Below are 22,504 nucleotides of genomic sequence, written 5' to 3' on the forward strand. Positions count from 1 at the left end.
TACGTACCCTAGGCTTTCAAAATTGAAGACTAATTGCCTAGCTAAGTCCTAACCATTGGGTGTAATTAATTACCTATGTGTACATTTGCAAGGATTGCAAGGGTTATTTATTATTATTTAATCCATGAGTCTAATTATAAAAATTGATGAAATGCTTGGCTAGTATTATAGAGGCTTTATGCTTCTCAAGTAAAATTTTTTCTTCGGAAACTCTTCCATGCAAACTTGCAACATACTTGCATTTGTATAGAATCAATGCTGGCTATGCTTTAAATTGTATTTTTTGTGACTTCTCATTGGAAACAACAAAATATGTAATTTGGAATTGCTGCAAGAGTGAGTATTGCTGGAAGGAACCGTGGGCTAGCCCATTGGTAACTATCCATATTTGTGATTTAGAGGTCTCAAGTTCGAGTCTCTCAAATTATAATTCACTTTTTGGGTTCCCCTGTGGGAGTTCTGTGTGAGAAATAGCTCTCATTCTCCCCTCAAGGGTTGCATGGGGGTAGAGAGGTTTATCACAAAAATTGCAATTAAGCTTTAGAGATCATATGTGTAAATCTCTCTCCTTGCCTCATGTGCATGGATACTGTGGGACACAGGTAGGTGTAGACACTTCTTCAATAGAGAGGATTGTGACTTCAACAAGGTGTTCAAATTGAGTCTTCAATATGCCACTGAATGCTCTTTGAGGTTTAATCCATTTAACAAGGATATAAATCTTTGTTTTCTCATGTGCCTTATAATATTGCTGTTTTCAGTGATGCCTCATGGATAGATGAATCCTCTCCATATGGTCTTGGGTTTGTGGTTACTATTAATGCCAGCAAAATAAACTTGGTAAGTTCAACTTCTATAACAGTTAGCTCAAGCTTTCCAGTTGAAGCACATGCTATAGTCTTCACTTTGGAGTAGTGATGGGATAACTATCTACCATTGGACTAGGTTTGCACTCATTGAGTTAACTTAGTGGATTTACTCCTTCATAAGGATGAAAGATGTCTTAGGGGTTTGATAAAGTTATCAAGGTCATCAAGTAGATCTTGAATTACTACCTAATGGTGGTGAAGCTAAAAATTATCTTGAGAGATCAAAATAATTTGGCCAATCATTTAGCATAGGAAGTTGCCTCTTTCTTTGTTCATAGGAGCTTTGATCTTTCCAGATGGAGTTAAAATTTTTAATTGTTAGACTATATATTTCTTTTCCATCTCACTCAATATAGCTCCTTTTGTTGGGTAATTATCTTGGTTGAGCACTAACCTTTGCCCATATTTCAATTCGGGCACCAACATTTAAAAAGTATCAATATGGGCACTAAGCCTCTTTTCTATTACACCGGCTGGGCACTTGAGTATCTCCGGTGAATTTTTTCTAACATGGACACCAGAGAGCTTGCGTGGCCTCTAATACGCCACCTCATCTACAGACGTGGAAGACGCCACATCAGCAACCTACCCACATGGCCTTTTACATGTCCATCTTGGATGCCCCACAAGCATCCTCTTCTTCTAACCCCTTTCTTCCTAGAAAAAACCCTAAAGGGCCTCATCCAATCCCACCCCTTGATCCATCATCTAACCCACCACTGCCACATCCTCCTCGGTCGAGCTTATGATCATCGATACCAAGTTATTTGTCTGCATTTAAGCGGAGGCCTCCATGCCGGAAGTAAGTTAATTGGAGTCCCATAATAGTAAAAGAAGTTACCACGAAGGCCTCGTCGGTGCAGCATGGAGGTTGATTGGGTCGTGCGACCGTCAGATTTAGACATACCGATTTACCGTAAGGTATTCCATTTATTGATTTGAACTTTCATTTGAAAATCAATTTTAGGGTTTGATAATATTTTTGTTTTATGTTTCATGGTGGTGAATGATTTAAGCATAATGATTGATACGGAATTCAAATTAATTGGAATGTGAATGTCCTTTCAAATTTTCTTCAGCTTTTGTTAACTTGAATTGATAAATCCTTTGAGGTAATGGTATTGTAAAGTTATAATCTTTGCATTAGAATGTGCAATGTGAGAAAATAATTTGTCACATTGTTATATTTGACCACATTATTCTGTATTCATTTCTTCTTAATTAGTTCTGTTCTTTTGGTGAAGTTGATATTTTGTTGTTAATTTTGATACATGTATGAGTATTCATTTTAATTGGGCAATTTTTACCCTTGCATCATGCTTTCTTGAGTTACTAATTAGTGTTTGTAAACTTTAATCTCATCCCCCAACTCAAGCTACTTCATAATAGTTATCCATTACACAGTAGGTGATGCAGTTAAATTTGCTGACAGCAAAATAGCATGACATGTTGACTATTGCTGTGCTGACAAAAAAATCTATGTTAGAGATCATTAACATGGCAAAGGAATTAAATTTAGATGTGGAAGGCAGCAAATTCTCCTAGTTAGATATCATGGGTGAGCAAATGGGAGAGAAAGACCTAAAAGATGATGCAGATGTTCTAGCAATGGCCTGATCTGTTGACTATTTCAGAGAGGTTAATATTTATGCCAAGTTTAGGAAGGTGTTTTCAAGTAATTTTAGTGATGTGGTGATTGATGAAGGGATCTGTAGAGATGAAGAAGTTACCATGAATCAAATAGATGGCGATGTAAGAAATGTTAGTGATGTTATAGGAGAAGGTGTACATTCAATGCTAGCTAGTTCAACTTTGGAAAAAGATGTTGCCTTGGAAGAAGATACACATAACAACATAATAGAAAGGATAGTGGCTTACGTCAAGAGAAACCGAATGTTTTACAAGAAGATTTGTGGGCTCTTTTTTCTCACCCGACCTTTAATTAGGTTTACACCGGTTAAAAATAAATGGATCATAAATCAAATTTTAATTTTTTATGACTTCAAGAGATTATGGGTTCATGACTTCCATTAGGGACAAGCCTTTAATGTTAATTACCCTGGACATTGTCACAGGAACCTTCCATTAAGAAATAAGTGTGAACAAGAAAACAAGTTGTAACAATCAATTTTATTCATTTTAATAAATATGACTTCGTGGACTTCATTGAAAATATGAGGAATTTGAAATCATCTTGACAATCATCTTGACTTATGAACTTGTGTCTTGGACGTTTTGCATTTTGGATTTGATTTGCATATTGAGTTTGATTTGAATTTCAAGTTATGACTTCTCTATGTTGATGAACCAAAAACTTGATTTTGACTTTCCATAAGCTTCGGCTTTTATGCTTGTGAAGCTCCCTTGAAGTCTTGACTTGTAAAACTCTTTGGATCTTTGATTTCTGATGTCTTAATATTGCTGAGTTCAATTGTCGACTTATATGAAATTTTCAAATCTTGACTCTTTTATATTTTGAGTCTTGACTTAGCTACTTTGCCTTTAAGTATGTGCCTCGTCACCACATTACATGCCTTGTTGTAGTTTTGAGATATATATCTCATTATTAAATATTTTCAGTGTGGTTTGTTTATCCAGAGTGATAAATATGATGAAGGGGTAAGTATGTAATATGGCATGATTTGTACTTAAAGAAGGAGAATTAATGGTTGATGGATATGAGGAGCATATAATTGATTTAAATTTGAGGCAATATGGTGAATGGTTTAGATTTGATCATCAAGAAATAGGATTGGAGGGCTAGGATTCCATCATCAAGAAGAAATAGTTTGAGTTCAAGGCAATATAAGATGAATGTTTTAGATTTGATTGGAGGGCTGGGATTTCATCATCAAGTAACAATATCTTAAGTTCGAGACAATTTAAGATGAATGGTTTAGATTTGATTAGAGGGCTGAGATTTCATCATCAAGCAACATTGGCTTAAGTTCGAGGCAAGGTGAATAATTCAGATTCGATTGGAGGGCTGAGACTTTATCATCATGCAACATTGTCTTAAGAGTTTCTGGGGTTTTAGAAATCTAGTGTTTGGTTCACATGATTCTAAAACCTCGTATAACTAAAATTACATCCAATGAGAGATTTGGTTTTACATCCATCGAAATCCCAGGAGTTGAATTACATAAAAGAAAACACGCATGTATTCATTAAATCCGATGAAGTTAAAATAAAATTACATTACATGAGTTAATCACCTTATCTATAATTTAAACACTGTTAAGAATATTTTATAAATGTAAAGAGAGTAATAAGAATAGAGAGCCAGAATATTTACCAAAACCCTTCAAAATTCACCTCTTCTTTTTTTTCCCTCTTCTTTATTTCTCTTTCTCTTCTTATACAAAATATACAAATGAGTGGGGGTGTTTATAGGGTTATAAGAGTTGAATGAACGGTCAGGATCGAGTCCAAAATACCCTGGTAGATGGAATAGATACAGTGATTTACTACAATATGCATCTATTATAATATTTATTTATAGCAAATACAAAATAATATAGCAACTTTTCAAAACTTTTTTCTAATAAAAAGTTAATAATTTATAAATTTTTCAAAACTTTTTTCCCAAACTATTCATGGTTTTTGTCAGATTTTTCATCAATTCGGTTTAAAACGTGTTGCACACATGAAACTATTCATGGACTTTTTTTTTCGGATTTTTCATCACTTCGGTTTGAAATACATTGAATGCATCTGCATATCTTCTAATGAGTTTTTGCATCGTCTGTAAAAAAAAAAAATGAGTTTTTGCATCCTATTTAAAAAATAATAAAAAATAAATTTATTTAAATATCTTAAAATCCCTCCAAGCTTCATTTATATTAATTATATATATAATCATCCAACCAAATTTATATATATATATATTTATTTTTTTTTATTTTTTTTCTGATAACTTACTTTTTAGTTTTTAAACTTTTTATGTCACACCCACCCCTTCTACCGAGGTAAATGTGGCACCCATCGGTTAAAAATTCCCTTTTAACTCGAAAGCCCGACACTCTGTTTTTAAACAAAAATCGGACCTACAAATCACAATTTACAACTTTACACCAACTACGGGTTCAAATACATAAATACCATGAATACTGATAACTCAAATTTGCGAGTACAACCGCTACGAGATCACGACACCAATAAATAGAAAGAAAGGAAGGGGGACCCACTGCAATCCTGGACTCAACCCTGACTAGCGCTATACTCAATCAGGCAATCAAGGGTCCTGCTCCTGCAGCTCTGACAGACATTCGGTTGGTCGGTAGTGGCTTAATAATTTCAAATACTTAAATACGAGTATATATAAAAATATATAAATACCAATCTGCTCAAATAATTTTTCCAATTTTTTTCCAAAAATACCGAATTCTAGCAAAATACATCTTTAAAGAACTCTTGAAACATAAATTCAACATAAATCAACATCAATTTGATTTTCTCAGAAAACACAATTTTTGTGAGAGATCGCCTCATCACAATTCAAAAAAATAACATAAATCTCAAATTCAAAAATACAAATGAATACCCAACACTCACCCAGAGATAACATGGTCTAGAAAACTCTCTAAACCCTCGCCGTGGCAGCGGCTGGGTTCGAGCCGTCGAGGAACTCATGTCCTGACGTTGACCCATCGGTTCACCGGTCGGTGACCCCGGCTACCCGATGAATATCCGATCGAGGGCTCTACACTCCCACCGAACGGCCCTCGTAGTAATCAATACCCAGGGTCCACCACGCCACCTCTAAAGGGTCGGCCCGTGGGGACCCACTCATGCGATAGTCGGGCCCTTAGCCCGTCACCATCAAAACCATCAAGTAAATACGCGAATAATACCATCTCAGATAAATCATAACACATGATCCTTTTCGGGACAAGTATTCACATCACGGAAATAAACATTATTTTCCACAAAGCCAATGCCAAACGTATAATAATGCATAATACCGAGTAAAAGCCCGGGATCCACGATACCATTCCTATACCGGGGAATGAAAAACCAATTCTATTAACAATGCCGATAAAACATCTTTAATATGCTCACATGGTTTTCGCAAATCACTCCAAATCAAAGCATATATACCCATCAAAAATAAATACATGAACCGAATAATTAAATCACATATACATGTATTTTTTTACTATTCACAAATCACGTATAATTATACAAAACGAATGTATCAATACGGTTATCATGAACATCAATGGCAAACAAATATACGTATATTTCAACTATATATGGAATCAAACATGATAAAATGAAATACTTAAACATTTATTTCCAAAAATACTAGCCATTAAACAATTATTTCAAAAATAATAATAATTAATCAATTATTTAAAAATAATAGCCACTACCAACTCACTCGGTGTCCTCGAGTTCCTTGCTAGACACGGAACTCCTCCCAAGCCTAATCAACACCTAGCATGATAACATAATAAAAAAATAAATAAATACGACAACTAAAAAAATATAATTTATCCCAATAGAAAATCATGAAATCAATAACCCGACTCTCTAATTGGCTCACTCACTCCAATCGGTTCAAACCTCGACCTAGTATAACCAAATTGGTCTCCAATTACAATTAAGCCAACTCAATTTGGGCTAGACTATTATGAACCAACCCTGAACCAGACCTCAATTCCACTGAACCAAGATCAAATTCACTGAACCAAACTCAAATTCACTGAACCAGGGTTTAATTAAACCAACCAGCCTTGAACCAACTTAATTCTTATACAAATTCTGTTGAACCAACTTGGTTCAGCCCAAAACCCGTAGCTCAACATCCAAACCAAAACCCAAATCAACTTCAACCAATTTAATTCAACCAAACCATTCAAGTCCAACTACACTCAACTTGATTTGATCAAACCCGCACTGGATCAATTCAATTAAAACCCAACCACTTCAATTCTCATCCAAACCCAATTCCAATTCAATTAAATGAACTTGGTTAAAACCAAATCAAACTCAACTCAATCAATTCAATTCAACTCAACCAAATCAATTTGGCTAAACCCAACCAATTTCAATCCAACCATCATCATTAACACCTTAATCATCATAATCATCAACTTAATTAATCAAACCAAACCCTAATCTCGTTCTACGAGTAATTGCTACATGAATTCCGCAATCTCATCCTTGATTTATCATGGATACTGAGGTTTTTTTGACACAAATTTCATCTCAAAACAACACCCTCATCATTCTCATTAATATTTCTTCAAATTCATCAACATTTTCATCAAATCCAACCATAAATACATATATATACATGCATACATATACATGCCAAAAACAATACAGGGAAGCCTCTTACCGTAGTCAAGCCCATCCTCCCGATGAACTTTCACTCTAACGATCTCCAAGTCCTCTCCTTAAAACCTCCAATTTCTTCCCATTTCTTCATTTTTTCTTCTCGAGTTCATCGTAGCGGATGAAGGGAGAAGAAGATGAACCATCAAAAATCTAGAGTTTTCTCCAACTTAAGTTTTTCAGCCGAAATTCAATTTTAGTCCCTCAAAACATAATTTCTTACACAACAGTCCCTGAAAAACTCCCAAATGATCCTTGAATTATGAAATAGTATTCTCAAAAGGTCCTTTCAAATTATCCAGTGGTCCCTGGATTATAAAACAACATTTTTAAAAAAAGATCCCTTCCATCCTACCTTTCAGCTCCCTCGGTTTTCATAAACATTTCATGTCCATCCTTTTCATTTATTCTTTAACCCAAAATCTTTTAAAAACTTTTACACTTAGGTCCTTATTCTTTTCACTTGGGGTTTCTCAACAAGATTAAACTGTAGAAAAATCTTACTACCACTATAGTAATACCCTGAGTATATTTTCTAACAGTTATCCACAGGTTCAGGGTATTACATTTTAAATGAAACACATAATTTTAAATATAAAAGTCTGATATTAAATATCAAATATAAATATTAAATAAAAAATATATATTAAGTGAAAATTTATATAATTACACATAAACATACAATATTAAATAAAAAAATATGATTATTAAACAAAATATACATATTGTGAATAAAATAAATTGATAGAATAAAATGCAGTGATTGACCAAAAAAACTGAAATAATAAAAACTGATAGAATGAAATGCAGTGACTGAAAAAAAAAATAAACTGAGAAAATAAAATTGATAGAATGAAATACAATGACTGAAAAAAATTGAAAAAATAAAAACTGATAGAATGAAACATCTGAAAAAAATAAAAACTAATAAAATAAAATGGAGTGACTGAAAAAAAAAAAACTGAAAAAATAAAAACTGATAGAATGAAATACAGTGATTGAAAAAAAATTGAAAAAATAAAAAACTGATAGAATAAAATACTGATAGAATGAAATACAGTGACTGAAAAAAAATGGAAAAAATAAAAACGATAGAATGAATTCAATGAAATACAGTGACAGGAAAAAACCTGAAAAATAAAAACTGATATAATGAAATGCAGTGAATTAAAAGAAAGAAAAAAAATGGAAAAATAAAAACTGTTGGAGAAATTCAAGTGTCAGATCAACAAACATGATGTACGGAAAGTTTTGAAAGTCTGAGAGAGAGAACTATAATGTTAATGTTCACAACCCAATAATTTTCCCTTTAATAAATCACTAGAAAAACCCATTTTTGTGACGTGGCTACAAAAATCCTTTATCATTTCCAAAGGGCTCATTCAATTAGCGTGGTTCTTCGCGAGCCAATCACGCGCCCTGTCATTTTTTCAATCTCGTGCTTTCGTCCTTCTTGTCTTCCTCTCTCTCTCTCTCTCTCCACCTCCGCCGAGCTCCATCCATGGCCGCCACTACCACAACCCTAGGCCTTCTCAACTGTCTCCCTTCCCTTCCCAAGCTCCCCAGACCCTCACCATCCCCCCTTATCAAGCTTCCCTCCCAACCCTCTCTGTCCCCACCTCTCCTCTCGTCCCTTCACCACGAAATCTCCGCCAAATCGCGACATCTCGTCACTACCTCCGCTGCTCTCTCTCTTCCTCTCCTTCTCAGCGCTCAGGTAAGCTTCTTCATCTCCATCCCCATCTCCATCCTCTTCTCCATCTCTCACCTTTTTATGGTTTCAAAGGATGCGTTGGCGGCCGACGGGGAGTTCGGGATCCTGGAAGGTCGATCGCTGGCACTGATCCATCCAATCGTGATGAGCGGCCTCTTCTTGTACACGCTCTGGGCTGGGTACTTAGGCTGGCAATGGCGCCGAGTTCGCACCATCCAGAACGAGATCAATGAGCTCAAACAACAGGTCAAACCCCCAGCTCCCGCCGCCGTCACCGCCGGAGCTCAGTCTGCAGCAGCATCGCCTCCTCCCCCGGCTTCATTATCCCCAATCGAGTCCCAGATCCAGAAGCTCACTGAGGTACCGTACCGATCTAGGGTTTCTTCAATTTCGATCTATGATTTGGGATTTGGGATTTGGGATTGTGATTGATTGGGGGGGGTGATGTAGGAGAGGAAGGAGTTGATCAAAGGATCATTCCGAGATCGGCATTTCAATGCCGGAGCTACTTTGCTAGGGTTTGGTGTGTTTGAGGCGGTGGCTGGTTGCGTTAACACTTATCTTCGCACCGGCAAGCTCTTCCCCGGACCTCATCTCTTCGCCGGAGCAGGTACATGCCTCTTATCCCCACTCCCCCACCATGCATTGATGAGAGAGTTGTTGAGATTTTTTTTTTTGGTAGTTATTTATTGTGAAAATTAATTAGCAGTACTTCTATGCCACATAATGATCATAAAAGTTCTTGAAAAACTATTAAATATAGAATCTATAAAACTTTTGTTTGGACTCACTTCAAACCAACATAAATTGTTTCCGCGGTTACCTACACACCGTGTGCGGGTTAAATTATAGGATAAAATATCAAAATATTTTTTTTATTTTGTGTTTCTTATAGTTATTCTGATATAAAGTTTGTTTTTTTTTTTAAATTTTATGTTTACATATTTTTATAAATGTGTAAATATGAAATCTAAAAGTACCGGAAGTAAAAACTATTTTAATATTTTGACCTCAATTATACTTTTTAAAACTATATGTCTAAAAAAATTTTTTTTTTAACATAACTTATAAAACATGGGATGATGACTCACCATACAAGATAATGTCATGTGTGCTTGCCCGTGAAATAGTCCATTTGAATCTTATGTATGATAGAAGTGAAGTTTTACGAGTTTTGTGTTAGAAAAATAGTTTTTGAAATTTATTGGTATAAACCCAAAAGTTTTGTGACCTAGTTTACTCATTGTTGTTACGTTTTAAGTTATTGTGTTTTTTTTATAATTAATTATTAAAATGGTCTCATGATCATGGAAATGGCCTGTAGCCGTCACATGGTTGCCGGTACTGGGTGACGTAAAAAGTAGAAAGCACGTTTTCTTGTTTTTTTTTAATTATTATTATTCCAAGGTGGATTAATTTTTTATAATTGCTAAAGGACTTATTTTTTATATTTTCACCTAATTTTTTTAAAAAAATTAGTATTTGCTTTGTCCATATGTTTAAAAATAATAATAATAAAAATATTATTAATTTGTAAACTACCCATGTATTATTATTGAAATATAGAGTATTTTTGGATTTTTTTAACCTTATTTGTGTTGTAAAATTTTTTTTAAACTCTATTTAGATATATGATTGTTTTTTCAAATTTTTCTTCCTACTCATAATAGTTTTTTTAAAAAGAAAGGCAACTTGAATAATAGGTTATTGGGTTTTTTTCCTGTTTCATTTTAGTATTTTTAATTATTAAAATGACCTCATGAGCATGGAAATGGTCTGGAGCCGCCACATGGCCCACATCCTTAGGCAGAATTGGGAAACGTAAAAAGCAGAAAGCACGTTTTTTTTAGGTGGATCTTTTTTTCTTATAATTTGTAAAGTACCAATTTTTTTTTATATTTTTTACCCAATTTTTTTTAAAAAGAATTATTATTTGCTACTGTAGGGTGCTTTGTCCATATGCTAAAAAAAAATTATTTTTTAGAAAATATTAATTTTTGAAAAACACATTTGTTTTTTAAAGATATGTTATTATTAAAATATAAAGTATTTTTGGGTAGTTTTTAAAACCTATATAGATATGACTGTTTTTAAATTTCTCTTCCCATTTATAATAATTTTTAAAAAGAGGGCAATTTAAGAAATAATAATAGTTTTTTTATTTATGATTTATTTTATTTGAATTATTTGTTTGTAGTTTAAAAAAAAAATTGGGTTCAAGTGCACATAGAAAAGCTTTCATCTGTGCATTGCATATTTTTCCCAAGTGTTTGATAGATAGTTTATAATATCCATGTTTGCGTAAAAAGCTTATATTCTTGCCTTGTAGGGTAAGGAAAAGTAAATTTTTTTTAACATCTAAACAAATAAAATTTTAAGAAATTAAAACACAAATTGGCTTTAGAAATGTACAAAAATACTTTCAATTTTAATAATAATATATTTTAAAAAAATAAATGGGTTTTTAAATAATCAATAAGTTTTAAAAAACAATAACAGTCATTATTTTAAAGATTGAGTTAAGAAAAGCTAAAAATAACTTTAATTATTGTTAAGAAAAGAGACCATTTTTTTTTTAAAAAAAAAAAACCCCACACTCTTTGGGGTTTTCAATTGTCCATTCAGCTGCTAAATTAGTTACTGTATATTTATCTAACAGCTTCAGGCCATTTGGATAAATAACATGTTCATGGGCCATTTTACCAATTAAAAAAAAAAAGTAGTGCTCAGATGAAAAACCCAACCCTAGTTTATATCATTAGAAGAATGTCTACATTGCCACATAAACTATAAACGTATATTTTTGTTTGTCCTGAATTAATAATTATACAAATATGCTGATTTTTACAACTAATAATAGGCTTGTTAAAAATTGTTATCTGAAGTAGGGCTGTAAACGAGCCGAGTCTAGCTGAGCTTTGTCTTGTTCAAGCTTGGCTCATTACTATTTAATCGAGCTTGAGCTCGAGCCGAGCTTTTTTCGAGCTTCATTTTTCATGTTCAAGCTTGGCTTGTTACTATTTTAACCGAGCTCGAGCTCTAATCGAGCTTATTTCGAGCTTCATGCTCGAGCTCAACTTGTTAAGAAAATTCGAAGCTTAACCTTGGCTCATTAGCTTAATTAAGGCTTGACTATTTTTTTATATTCTATTTTTTTATTTAGTAAAGTATCATTCAAAACTTATTTAATGAATTATTATCAAGTGTGACTCAACTCGATTTGAGTTTGAGGATTAAAAGAATAATTTAAGCTTATTTATTAAATCATTAAGGTTTGAGTTCAAGCTTGTTAAAATCTTCATTAAATAAGTTAACAAATAATTACAATAATAACAAAATAAACATTGTGATGTAACTATCTATAAATATTTTTTTCGATATTATTAATGATCCAATAAATAAGCTTGTTCATGACACTATGAATGGTTATATTAATGATTTGTTACAAATAAAATTAGAAATGATACTATAAATGAGCTTTTACTTATACAATAAACAAGTTGTTCAAAAGATTTAATGAGGCGAGCTTGGTGGTGTTCAAGCTTGGCTCGTTTATCTTATGAGCTCATTTAACTTAATGAACTAGCTAACCTGAGCTTTTAACGAGTTGAGCCTTCAAATAGTAGTTAAGAGCCCTATATGTGTGACTCAAATTGACAACAACATAGTCACATATACACCTTAATATACATATATATATATATATATATATATATATATAAACGAGCTTATAAACAAGCTTGTTCACGAGCTGTGTTCGCGAGCCAAAATGAGCCGAGCTTTTGGCTGCTCAAGTTTGGCTCGTTTATTAATCGAGCTTGAAAATGATGTTCAAGCTTGGCTCGTTTATAATATGAGCTGAACACGAACGAGCCTTTATCGAGCTGAACACCGAGCCGCTCACAAACGGCTTGGCTCAAATACACCCCTAATCTGAAGTACTTATAATAGATAGATTACAAAAATAATGATCATAGAGAAGATACTTTCATGATAGTTAAATATATACAGAATAATTTAATAAAAGACAAATAAATATCTGAAAAAAAAACCCATTATTTTACTTGGTTTTCTAATATTATTTAGTGTGAAGATACTACTACATTCTGCCACATAGCTGTTATATCTTAGTTTATTTCATTAGGGGAAGTCAACTTTGGTACATAAACTATAAATATATATTTTGTTTGTCCTAAACTATGCAAAGTGTGCTGATTGTTATCATTAAAAGACAGACTTGTCATAACCTGTTATCTGGTATAATAGATGGATAAATAATAATAATAAAAAAAAAACCATGATTCTGCTCAGGTTTTTAGTATTATCTACTGTGCTACTTGGATTCTACATGGCCAAGCCCAAACAAATTTAGAATTAATAATATTAATATATAGTATTTATAGAATATCATTTGTGTTTTTCAACAGTTTGAGAATAATTTATTAGAAAATGACGTTTATAAATTTATTTCAGTGAGAGGTTAAAAAAATGATTTTATTAAAAAATTTAGTGATTTAATTAATTTTTTTTCAATCTTAAAAAGCTTAGCTCTGAACTAATATTATTTAAACAAGATGATAATTTGTTTTGTTGAGTTGCTAGACCAGGCAAATCTTGCCGATATTCTTCTATCTGATTGTGAGTATTCACCCGAGTTGTTTCAATGCATTAAAGTATATTTTAAAAATTGATAATTTAACTTTTTAAAATTTTTAATAGAGTTTAGAAAAGTAGTTACATAGTACTTACTCCCTAAAAAAAAGGAAAAATCAAATTTAAAAAGATTTTTTTTTTTTTGCATATGTAACTTCAAAAAAAAAGAAAAATTATACTTCAAAAATGAGTCCATATATGTGAGTCCAAAAGGGTAAGCAAATTATACTAAAGGTCCGTTTGGTTCGTGGTAATGACATATTACCACGTAACGAGATTACCATGATAATCAATTTGTTGATTATCATGATAATATGGGTGGGAATATTGCGGTAATTTAATATAACCATGTTTGGTTGGGAACTTTTATTACTTTGATTTTCATAGTAATCAATTTGTTAAAATATAAAAAGTTATAAGATTACCACGGTAATCCAAGATAGACACCAAATTTAGTGGTAATAGAATTACCACTTTCTTGGTAATATTTATAAGTTGGTAATGTGATATTACCACACAGATTACCACTGATACAATGTCAAACGTGGTAATATTTTCAGATTAGTGGTAATATTTTCATATTATCACGTAACACATGGTAATTTTTCTACCTTACCGCGAATCAAATGCCCCTAAATACTTAGGGTAAACTCATTTAGTTCTTAGTCAAGTTGATGTTGAGCTAAATTCATTGGTCTAATTATATTTGTTAGCTTTAATCTTTGATTTTTAATTCAAGAAGTAATTACTGATGTTAGTGAGTTGTTGGACAAAGGTATTGATCATGGATCTGGAATTTTACATGATAGTAATTAGGGGCAAATATATTGTTGTTTTTGGTGTTATGTTCATTTTTATTTCTATAATTTCAAAATATTCAATATGATTCTTATACTTTATAATCATTTTTATCACTCTCTTCAGCTTTTAATAAACTGTGGTTTTCAATACTTGTGGATGTTAATTTGGTAGAATCCTATAAGCATGGGTAAATTACATAACCATCCATGATAGCTATGTTACTTCCAATGCTGAAAATAATAAATAAACAAATATATTTGTATATATTCTCAAAAGTATAACGATTATATTAAATATCTTGAAAATACAAAGACAAAGTTCAAATGAGCTTTTATGTGAATAATCACCTTGATTTTTATATAGAAAAATGTAATTTTCAAGTCATAACATGCAACTATATTCTCAAATAGACTTAAATAATAATAATAAAAAAAATAATGACAACAAAAAAAAATTATACAGTAAGAAAGAAAACAATTATTGCCTTTATAAGATTATCATTATTAAGTTATATAAAAGCACTTGCAAAAAATTTATAGGGTAAAAGTTTATTTATTAAATAGATTTAATTATTAAAAATTGGAGACACGAGAAATTTAGAGGAAAGATGAGATATTTTATTGTGGCTTGTTCACAATTACCAATATATATATATATATATATTTCAATATCTTGATTGTTAAGGATCAACCTTGGATAACAGTTTGTGGTGTTTCTCTGGCCAGTTTTCCTCACTTGAGTAAAAATAGTTTTGATGTTTATAAAACTCAATATGTATGAATCTATAGATACTTGTGAGATTTTTCATGTTAATTCTTTATTAATTAGATAGGTTTGAATTAAAAAAAAAATATTAATTTTTATTTTAAGTTAATGTAATCATAATAAGAGGCTCATAGATGTCTTCAGATAAAATTTTTAATAGTTTTGATTTAGACGCTGTTAAAATTTTTAATATTACAAATATAAAAAACGATAAAGCTACTCAGGACTCTTAACTCTTTTAGAAAGTCCGGAAATCATTTTATAATAATTTTTCTAATACTTCTTAACACTTCATACACCTGTCAAACTGGAGGCCAAGACAGGGAGCCTACCCTATAAATAATGATATACCCTGCATAGTGCATGCATTTTCTTTAAGATACGTCCAATGTGCATGTGTAACCCTGTAAGCATTTATTTAATTTGTTTATTATAGCAAAACAATACTATTAACTTTCAGAGGTTTACATTGTAACTGATTATTAGAAGTTTTTTTTTTTACCTTAAATAGGCTAGCATTGAGTGACAAATCATAAACTATAGACATTAGATTAAAAAAATAATAATAAACTAATAATTTATCATTTGAATTATTTGGTGCAATCCCAAAAGGAGCATTTCTAAATCATATGTTCATGTGTCTTTTGTTCTTGAAAAATCATGAAGGATGTTACAACTGACATAAGTTTGAGTCCAACCAACCATGTTCATACATTGGGAAATGCTCTATATCATTTCTATGATCTAATTAACTGGAAGAAGTTACCTATATAAGCTTGAAGAAAAATGCAAGTGATATACCTTATCATAAGACAGCTTGTATTTTTCACATCTGGAGGATAATTTTCTTAAAACTTCTTCTGTGTTGAATTATTCTAATCATGTATGTACGTACATATACTCATCTGTGATGCAACTTTTTGGTTCAATTATTGAGACGTACATGTCACCATTGTTTTGCAAACATGATCTACCCATTTGTTCTGCCTACATTCTACTAGTGGTTCATTGAATGCCAGTATTAATGCCTTGCCATATGATGGCTATCTATGATTTGAAAGCTTTCTCTTTCAAGATCCTTAGTCAGAATTCTTTGACAATCTCATCATAAATGTTCTATTTATTTAATGTATTTTTGCATATAAAATATGTAAAAATATAGTTGGTGTATTTATATACATCCTATTTTCTTCTCATATGTTGAGAAATTTAACAATGATCAATAGGTATACATTGTTAACTCCATTCATATGTAACTCCGCTCCGTTGCTCCATTTCACTCCGTTCCAGCATCTGTCGGTTCACCTTTACCTTGTATATGAGCCATATACAACATCATGCTTCTAATGTTAATCTTTAAGCATTTGATGAATGGTGTCATTCATTGATGTAGGTATAACAGTGTTGTGGGCAGCAGCAGCTTCTCTTGTTCCTGCAATGCAAAGAGGGGATGAGACTGCCAGGAATCTTCACATTGCATTGAATACATTGAATTTGCTACTCTTCATCTGGCAAATCCCAACTGGAATTGAGATAATTTTTGCCGTCTTCGAGTACACCAATTGGCCATGATTTAAGTTTTAATTGCACAACTCATTTCCCAGGTTTCAAATGATCATGAGATGCAGTTGCACTTTCTCCATTTTGAACCATCATGAAGCCAAACTTTCTTCTAGTCTTGTGACCCAAAAAAAAAAAAGGGTTAATTTTGGTTGTCTGTGCATTATTAGTGTGAGGATGTAGCAGACATACTATGCAGTGATGGTATTTGATGTGAATGCTCCATGTGGATAATTTATCCATATCTTCATCTGGGGTACCCTATAACATGCATAAATGAGATTGTGGATGGTGTTGTATGATGGTCCTGGTGAATGGTTGGTCATGCCATTTCTCAACCAAGAATTAATAATCGCCTTTATTTTGAAGGACAACCATGTTCAGTAATGTTCACGAGACAGTGATCTGAGTCATGGAAGATAATAATAAATAGTGTATTTTTAATGCAAAAAATTATGTGGTTCAGATCATACTCTTAAGTTTTACAGGAATTTTACATCAATTTTTTTTTTTTTTGGTCATTGACTTTAAAAACTAGCCATAGCTTAATAGCACCCACTTAGCATTAGGATTGAAGGGTCTTGAGTTTGAGCCTCTCAACTCACTACATAGTCTTCTGTGAGATTTTTGTGTGGGCATTCTTCCTCTATTTCAGAGTTGTATAGCAAAAAAGGTCTGTAAACCAATATAATCGTCCTTTAACAGTGTTTGTTGCTCTTTTAAAAAAAATAAATAAATTGAGGTGCAGTATTGGTAACTCTATAAAACAAAAATTTTGTTTAATGATTTATATATATATATATATATACAAAGATTTCAAGCTCAACAATTTACTTCAGCAGGCTATGCATCATTTGGACAAACTCTTTTGGTTCTATTACAATTTTAGTGATGAAGGGAACTTTCCAAATCTTGTTGTAATGTAGGTTTTGTGCAATCACATTCAAATCAGACTCCACATGCATCAAAACATTTGCTTTTCAACTTTTATTTTTTTTCCCCCCCTTTTTCATTTAAAAAGAAAATGAAGGCAAAGTATTATTGAAATGGTGACAGAGGCAAGGCAAGGTTGCTGATAATGGAGGGGGACATTGTCTGACTGTGCATTGTTGACAGGATGAACTTTATCTTTGCTTTGACCTGATTGATGGCTTGTTTTTGCCATCAACACTACTCCTTGGTTTGATTGGAAGGTGTACACGATATGTTCACCAATTTTTTGGGAGAATAAGGGTATTTATGTAATTTTCCCTTTTTTTTTGGGTAGTGCCTTCAATTTCTTTCATATATGAGCAGTTTTTTTTAAGATGTATCTTCTTCTGAAATAATTACAAACCAAATGTGGCCGTATCGTAAATAATTTTATCCAACCACTTAAATTTCTTTTTTATTATTATTATTATTATTATTATTATTATTATTATTTCTGTTTTATATTTTCTGTCTCGATTATTGGTGGGAATCTGATTTCAACAAGTACCGTATCTCTTTCTTCAAATCAGGTTTATTCCCCTCCTAAACATGATAACAAAAATTATTACTTTGCATTATTCATCTAAATGTTTTCATTCAACAACTTCCAACTTTTCTCATGTTTTTAGATACTTCTTAGATATCTTTATCTTTATTATTAACAAAGATATAACAAGTATATTAATGGCATTGAAAGATTTGTCTTGTAAGTAGAGTAACTTAGGGTGTGTTTGTTTAGCCGGATGTAAAACGACATGTAATTGGAATTATAAAATCTTTCAAAATCTGTTTACTTAGATTTGAGAACTTCAAAGTAATTACGTGTAAATAGATTTTGTTGGATTTGCAACTACATCCAAATCGGGCATAGTTCAATCCACTGCACTTTGGAATTTAATAGAGAGTCTCACACGTGGTGTCACTTGAGACTGAATGATTAAAAAAATATATAAAAGTGTTGTAATTTCTAGTGTATTATCATTCAGTTACCATCCATGTTTAAAAATATGTTTTAAAATTGTACGATTGAAATATGAAGAAAGGATAAAAGGATAAGATTTACATCATAAAGAATCAAAAAAAGATAATTATGAAAACATTGAGAAGATAAACCAATCAAATAACCTAAGTGAAACAATTTAAGCTTTGAAAGATCACCAGAAAGATAAAATTAGGTTTAAAATATAAAATATATTTAAAAGATGTATGGACGTATAATTTTATTTATTTATTTATTTTTGAAAATAGGTATGTGTAATTAAATATTAAAACTTATTTTAATATTTATTTTAATATGGTCCATGATCTATATAAAAATTTAATGATGACTCAAGGTGGGGGTAACCTCATCAAGGGCATTTATATCCTAAAAATACATCCAACCAAATATATGTTTTCCAAAATCCAGACTTACAAATTCTTCCAAAACAAACACAAAATTTTGAAAGCCAGCATTTTCAATTACATTCAACCAAACATTAGATTTGACTCTCATGCATTTTCAACTCCAGCATTTACAAATACACTAATTAAAAATCTACTGCATTTTTAACTACATCTAACCAAACGCTACCATAGTATATAATACATATTATGGAAAACCAAAGATATAATTTTATTCTATTTAGAATAATTTTTATAAAAAACCAGATCCTCTCAATGAAATTGTTTGAGAACCGTGGACTAGCCCAACAATAACTATCATGTAATGTGATGCATTGCATTAGGTCCTTTGTGAGAATTTTGTGTAAAGAATACCTCTCGTCCTTCCCTTCAGTATTGCATGACAAGGGGTTAATTCTTAGGGGGTCATTTAAGTCACCGTAACTGATGTACCTTTGTACATACCTTTGATTTGGTGCTTATCGCCTTAAATAAAAAAAAAATTGTTTGAGAATAAAAAGAAAGCGAGCGAAGTATACCTCAACTTGAATCTGTTATTATATATATGACTGAATTGGATTTTGCGACCACACAAAACGAAAAACAAGGACAATCCCAATCTAATTATAAGTCATTAGATTAAAAAAAAATTTATGGAACTAACTACTATTCTACCCACCATAAAATAATGATTTTATTTTGTAATTCTGCACATTATGTTTTGATTCCACATGTCTATTATCCCAAACTTTATTTTATATAATTGCAATTTGGTTTTTAGCTCACCCACCTCAATATGAACATAATTATGCACGTTTACACACCCAAGGTATATATTTTATTATATCCTTATATGAAGTGTAATCCACATCACAACAATACCATCTAAACAAACACTAATAAGTAATAACTAGCCAAATTGATTCACTGAAACATGATTGAATTGAAGAAGAGAAAGAAGACAAATAACAAAAGCAGCTTCTAATTAATAGCAAGAAAAAGTTAGTTGGCCACTTTGCATGGCTTTCTCTCTTCGTCCACAACAAATAAACAGGACCACGAACTCAAAGCCAAGAAGAAGAAGTTCATCTCTTTGATGCTTTTATATCTTTTTTTTTTAATTAATAAAAAAAGGGAAGAAGAAGAAGATGACCAAACTGGTCCTTCATACCATTTGATGAACCTTCTAGCACAGGGCAGTGCATTTGCATTAATGCAGCCACATCCAATATTATTGCACGCATTGTGTTGCAAAATATCTTTATTATTTTATTTTATTTTATTTTTGAGGCCAATATTCCTTCCTCTCATATGATCTCTTCCTTTTATATCCATATATACTATGCATTTCAAGATATTCACTAGCAATAGATGCATTTAGGGCCACTTGATCATGCTACACTAGGTCCACTTTGATTTGATCATTCCTTGTGGAGTCCTTAGTTATTTTCTGAAGAAAATATATACATATATAAATATTACAAATGTAATAAGCCCGATTATTGTCAAGGGCGTGCTCATACGAGGCAATACAAGTTTGTCCGTACTCTATCATTCAACCAACATGAGGATTGGACTACAAACTACAGTCTAAGACATCATGGTACCACTGTGTCTAGCTCATTTTGAACTCGGGTAATAAGTGTTCATAAATTATGTCTTTACCAGTGTAACTAATACTGCTTAACTAAAGGCTTTTTAGCTGATATATAGCTTTCTTTATATTAGAAAAAAAAATTGTATAAAATTAATAACTATTTAATATACCAGCTAGCTTAATATAATAAAACTATATAACATAATATATTAACCTGCGTGAAAATAACTGTCTCCATTGTTTTTTTTATAATAAAAATATCCTCTGAGATAAAGGAGCAAAAAAGTATTTCGATTTAGCTTTTTTTTTTCTCGTTCTATTCTCATCTTAGGTTTTTTTCAAACTTAGATTCAAACGCTTCACAAGCCAACGACCATTAGGTCAATTGGCACTGGATTCCTTGCGTAGGGCTTTCGTTTCGGGGAAACCCGGATTCGAATCCCGTTTCACGCAAGGTGAATGCACGGTTCAGTGAGCACCGCTCCCACATGTACATCCCTGACTATCATTAGATGGGGAACGCTTATTGCCTATTTGTTAAAAAAAAAAACGCTTCACAAACTTTTGAGTACTATATTCGTTATATATTTGATGCATTGAACTAATGAATATATATATATATATATAACTTTCATATTTAAAGAAGAAAAGTCATAGGATAGGCCCTTGGTCAGAATTTATTATATAAAATTTAATTTGTGGGATTTTTTATATATAAAAATTTCATATTTAAAAAAGAAAAGTCGTAGGATACCAAAGGCCCTTGGTCAGAATTCATTATCTAAAATTTAATTTGTGGGATTTTTATTATTTGAATTCAAAATTCACCAAACACAATCTTGCCAAGAGTTTTCAAATATAACTGTGGAAATAGATTTGTAACTTACTTCCCGTGTCATGGAGAGAATACTAATGGACTATCAGTCTATCATTACTTCTATGTATACTCGTTTGATTATATATATAAAGCAAAAAATAATTTAGGTAAGTCTTTAGATTACTGTTTTATAGGAATGTTTGATTCAAAATTGTTATATCATTATCTAATTGTTGATTGTTTATATAAGTATTGTACATCTTTTACTGTTTATGATACTATACAATAGAACATGTTTTCAGTACTATTTATGATGATTAAAATCATTGAATTATCATCTGACGACTACTGTGGACGTTCATAAATTTTCGAGATTTAAAATCTAGGGGCGTTCCTAGATTACCGATTCTATATATATGTGCGCGCGTGCATATTTACCTTGTTAATTTGAAAAAAAAAAAAAGTCATGGAATGATATATGAGAACTTTGAGTGCATGACACGTTGAAGATGATGTTCTCTGGTTGGACCGGAAGATCAGTTTGAGAACATGATGATCAAGGACCACACTTTTTATATAATTTATTCATGTGCCACACTCACTCCATTGCATGCTCACTCTCCACTACAACACATATGTGCTTCAACTCTTAATTTATTTTTCCATGCATGCATGGCCACCCTTTAACTTTTCATGCATGCATTCCTCTCCTCCTCTTATATTCTTGCCCCTCATCACTTCTCCTTTATCTGCCAGGTCTGTTTCTCTTTCCCCTCCACACTAAACCCTAACCGTAACCCTAACCCCAACTTTAATCCTAATTTTAATTCTTATCTTTAGCACTAATTAATCTGTGAAAAATAAGAAAGTAAATAATAAAACTATATACAATCTTAGACTTTTAGAAATTATTTTTTTTATTGGTATATTTTGTTTTTATCAACTCATTTTCATCTGTGAAAAATAAAGTATAACAAGTAAATATTTGATTACTTAATTCTATCACATAACTTCAAATTTTTTTTTTTTTT

General features: G+C 31.7%; 1 protein-coding gene across 1 annotated transcript; it reads left to right on the plus strand.

The window, feature by feature from the left end:
• Window positions 1–8,593: 8,593 nt before the first annotated feature.
• On the plus strand, window positions 8,594–17,078 carry LOC120272475. Its single transcript, XM_039279307.1, has 4 exons — window positions 8,594–8,928; window positions 8,998–9,285; window positions 9,376–9,535; window positions 16,538–17,078. The coding sequence occupies exons 1-4, from the start codon at window positions 8,713–8,715 to the stop codon at window positions 16,714–16,716; spliced, it is 843 nt and encodes a 280-aa protein (XP_039135241.1). The 5' UTR covers window positions 8,594–8,712; the 3' UTR covers window positions 16,717–17,078.
• Window positions 17,079–22,504: the final 5,426 nt, after the last annotated feature.

This window comes from Dioscorea cayenensis, chromosome 11 (assembly GCF_009730915.1).
Source record: "Dioscorea cayenensis subsp. rotundata cultivar TDr96_F1 chromosome 11, TDr96_F1_v2_PseudoChromosome.rev07_lg8_w22 25.fasta, whole genome shotgun sequence".
Taxonomy (NCBI): Eukaryota; Viridiplantae; Streptophyta; class Magnoliopsida; order Dioscoreales; family Dioscoreaceae; genus Dioscorea; species Dioscorea cayenensis.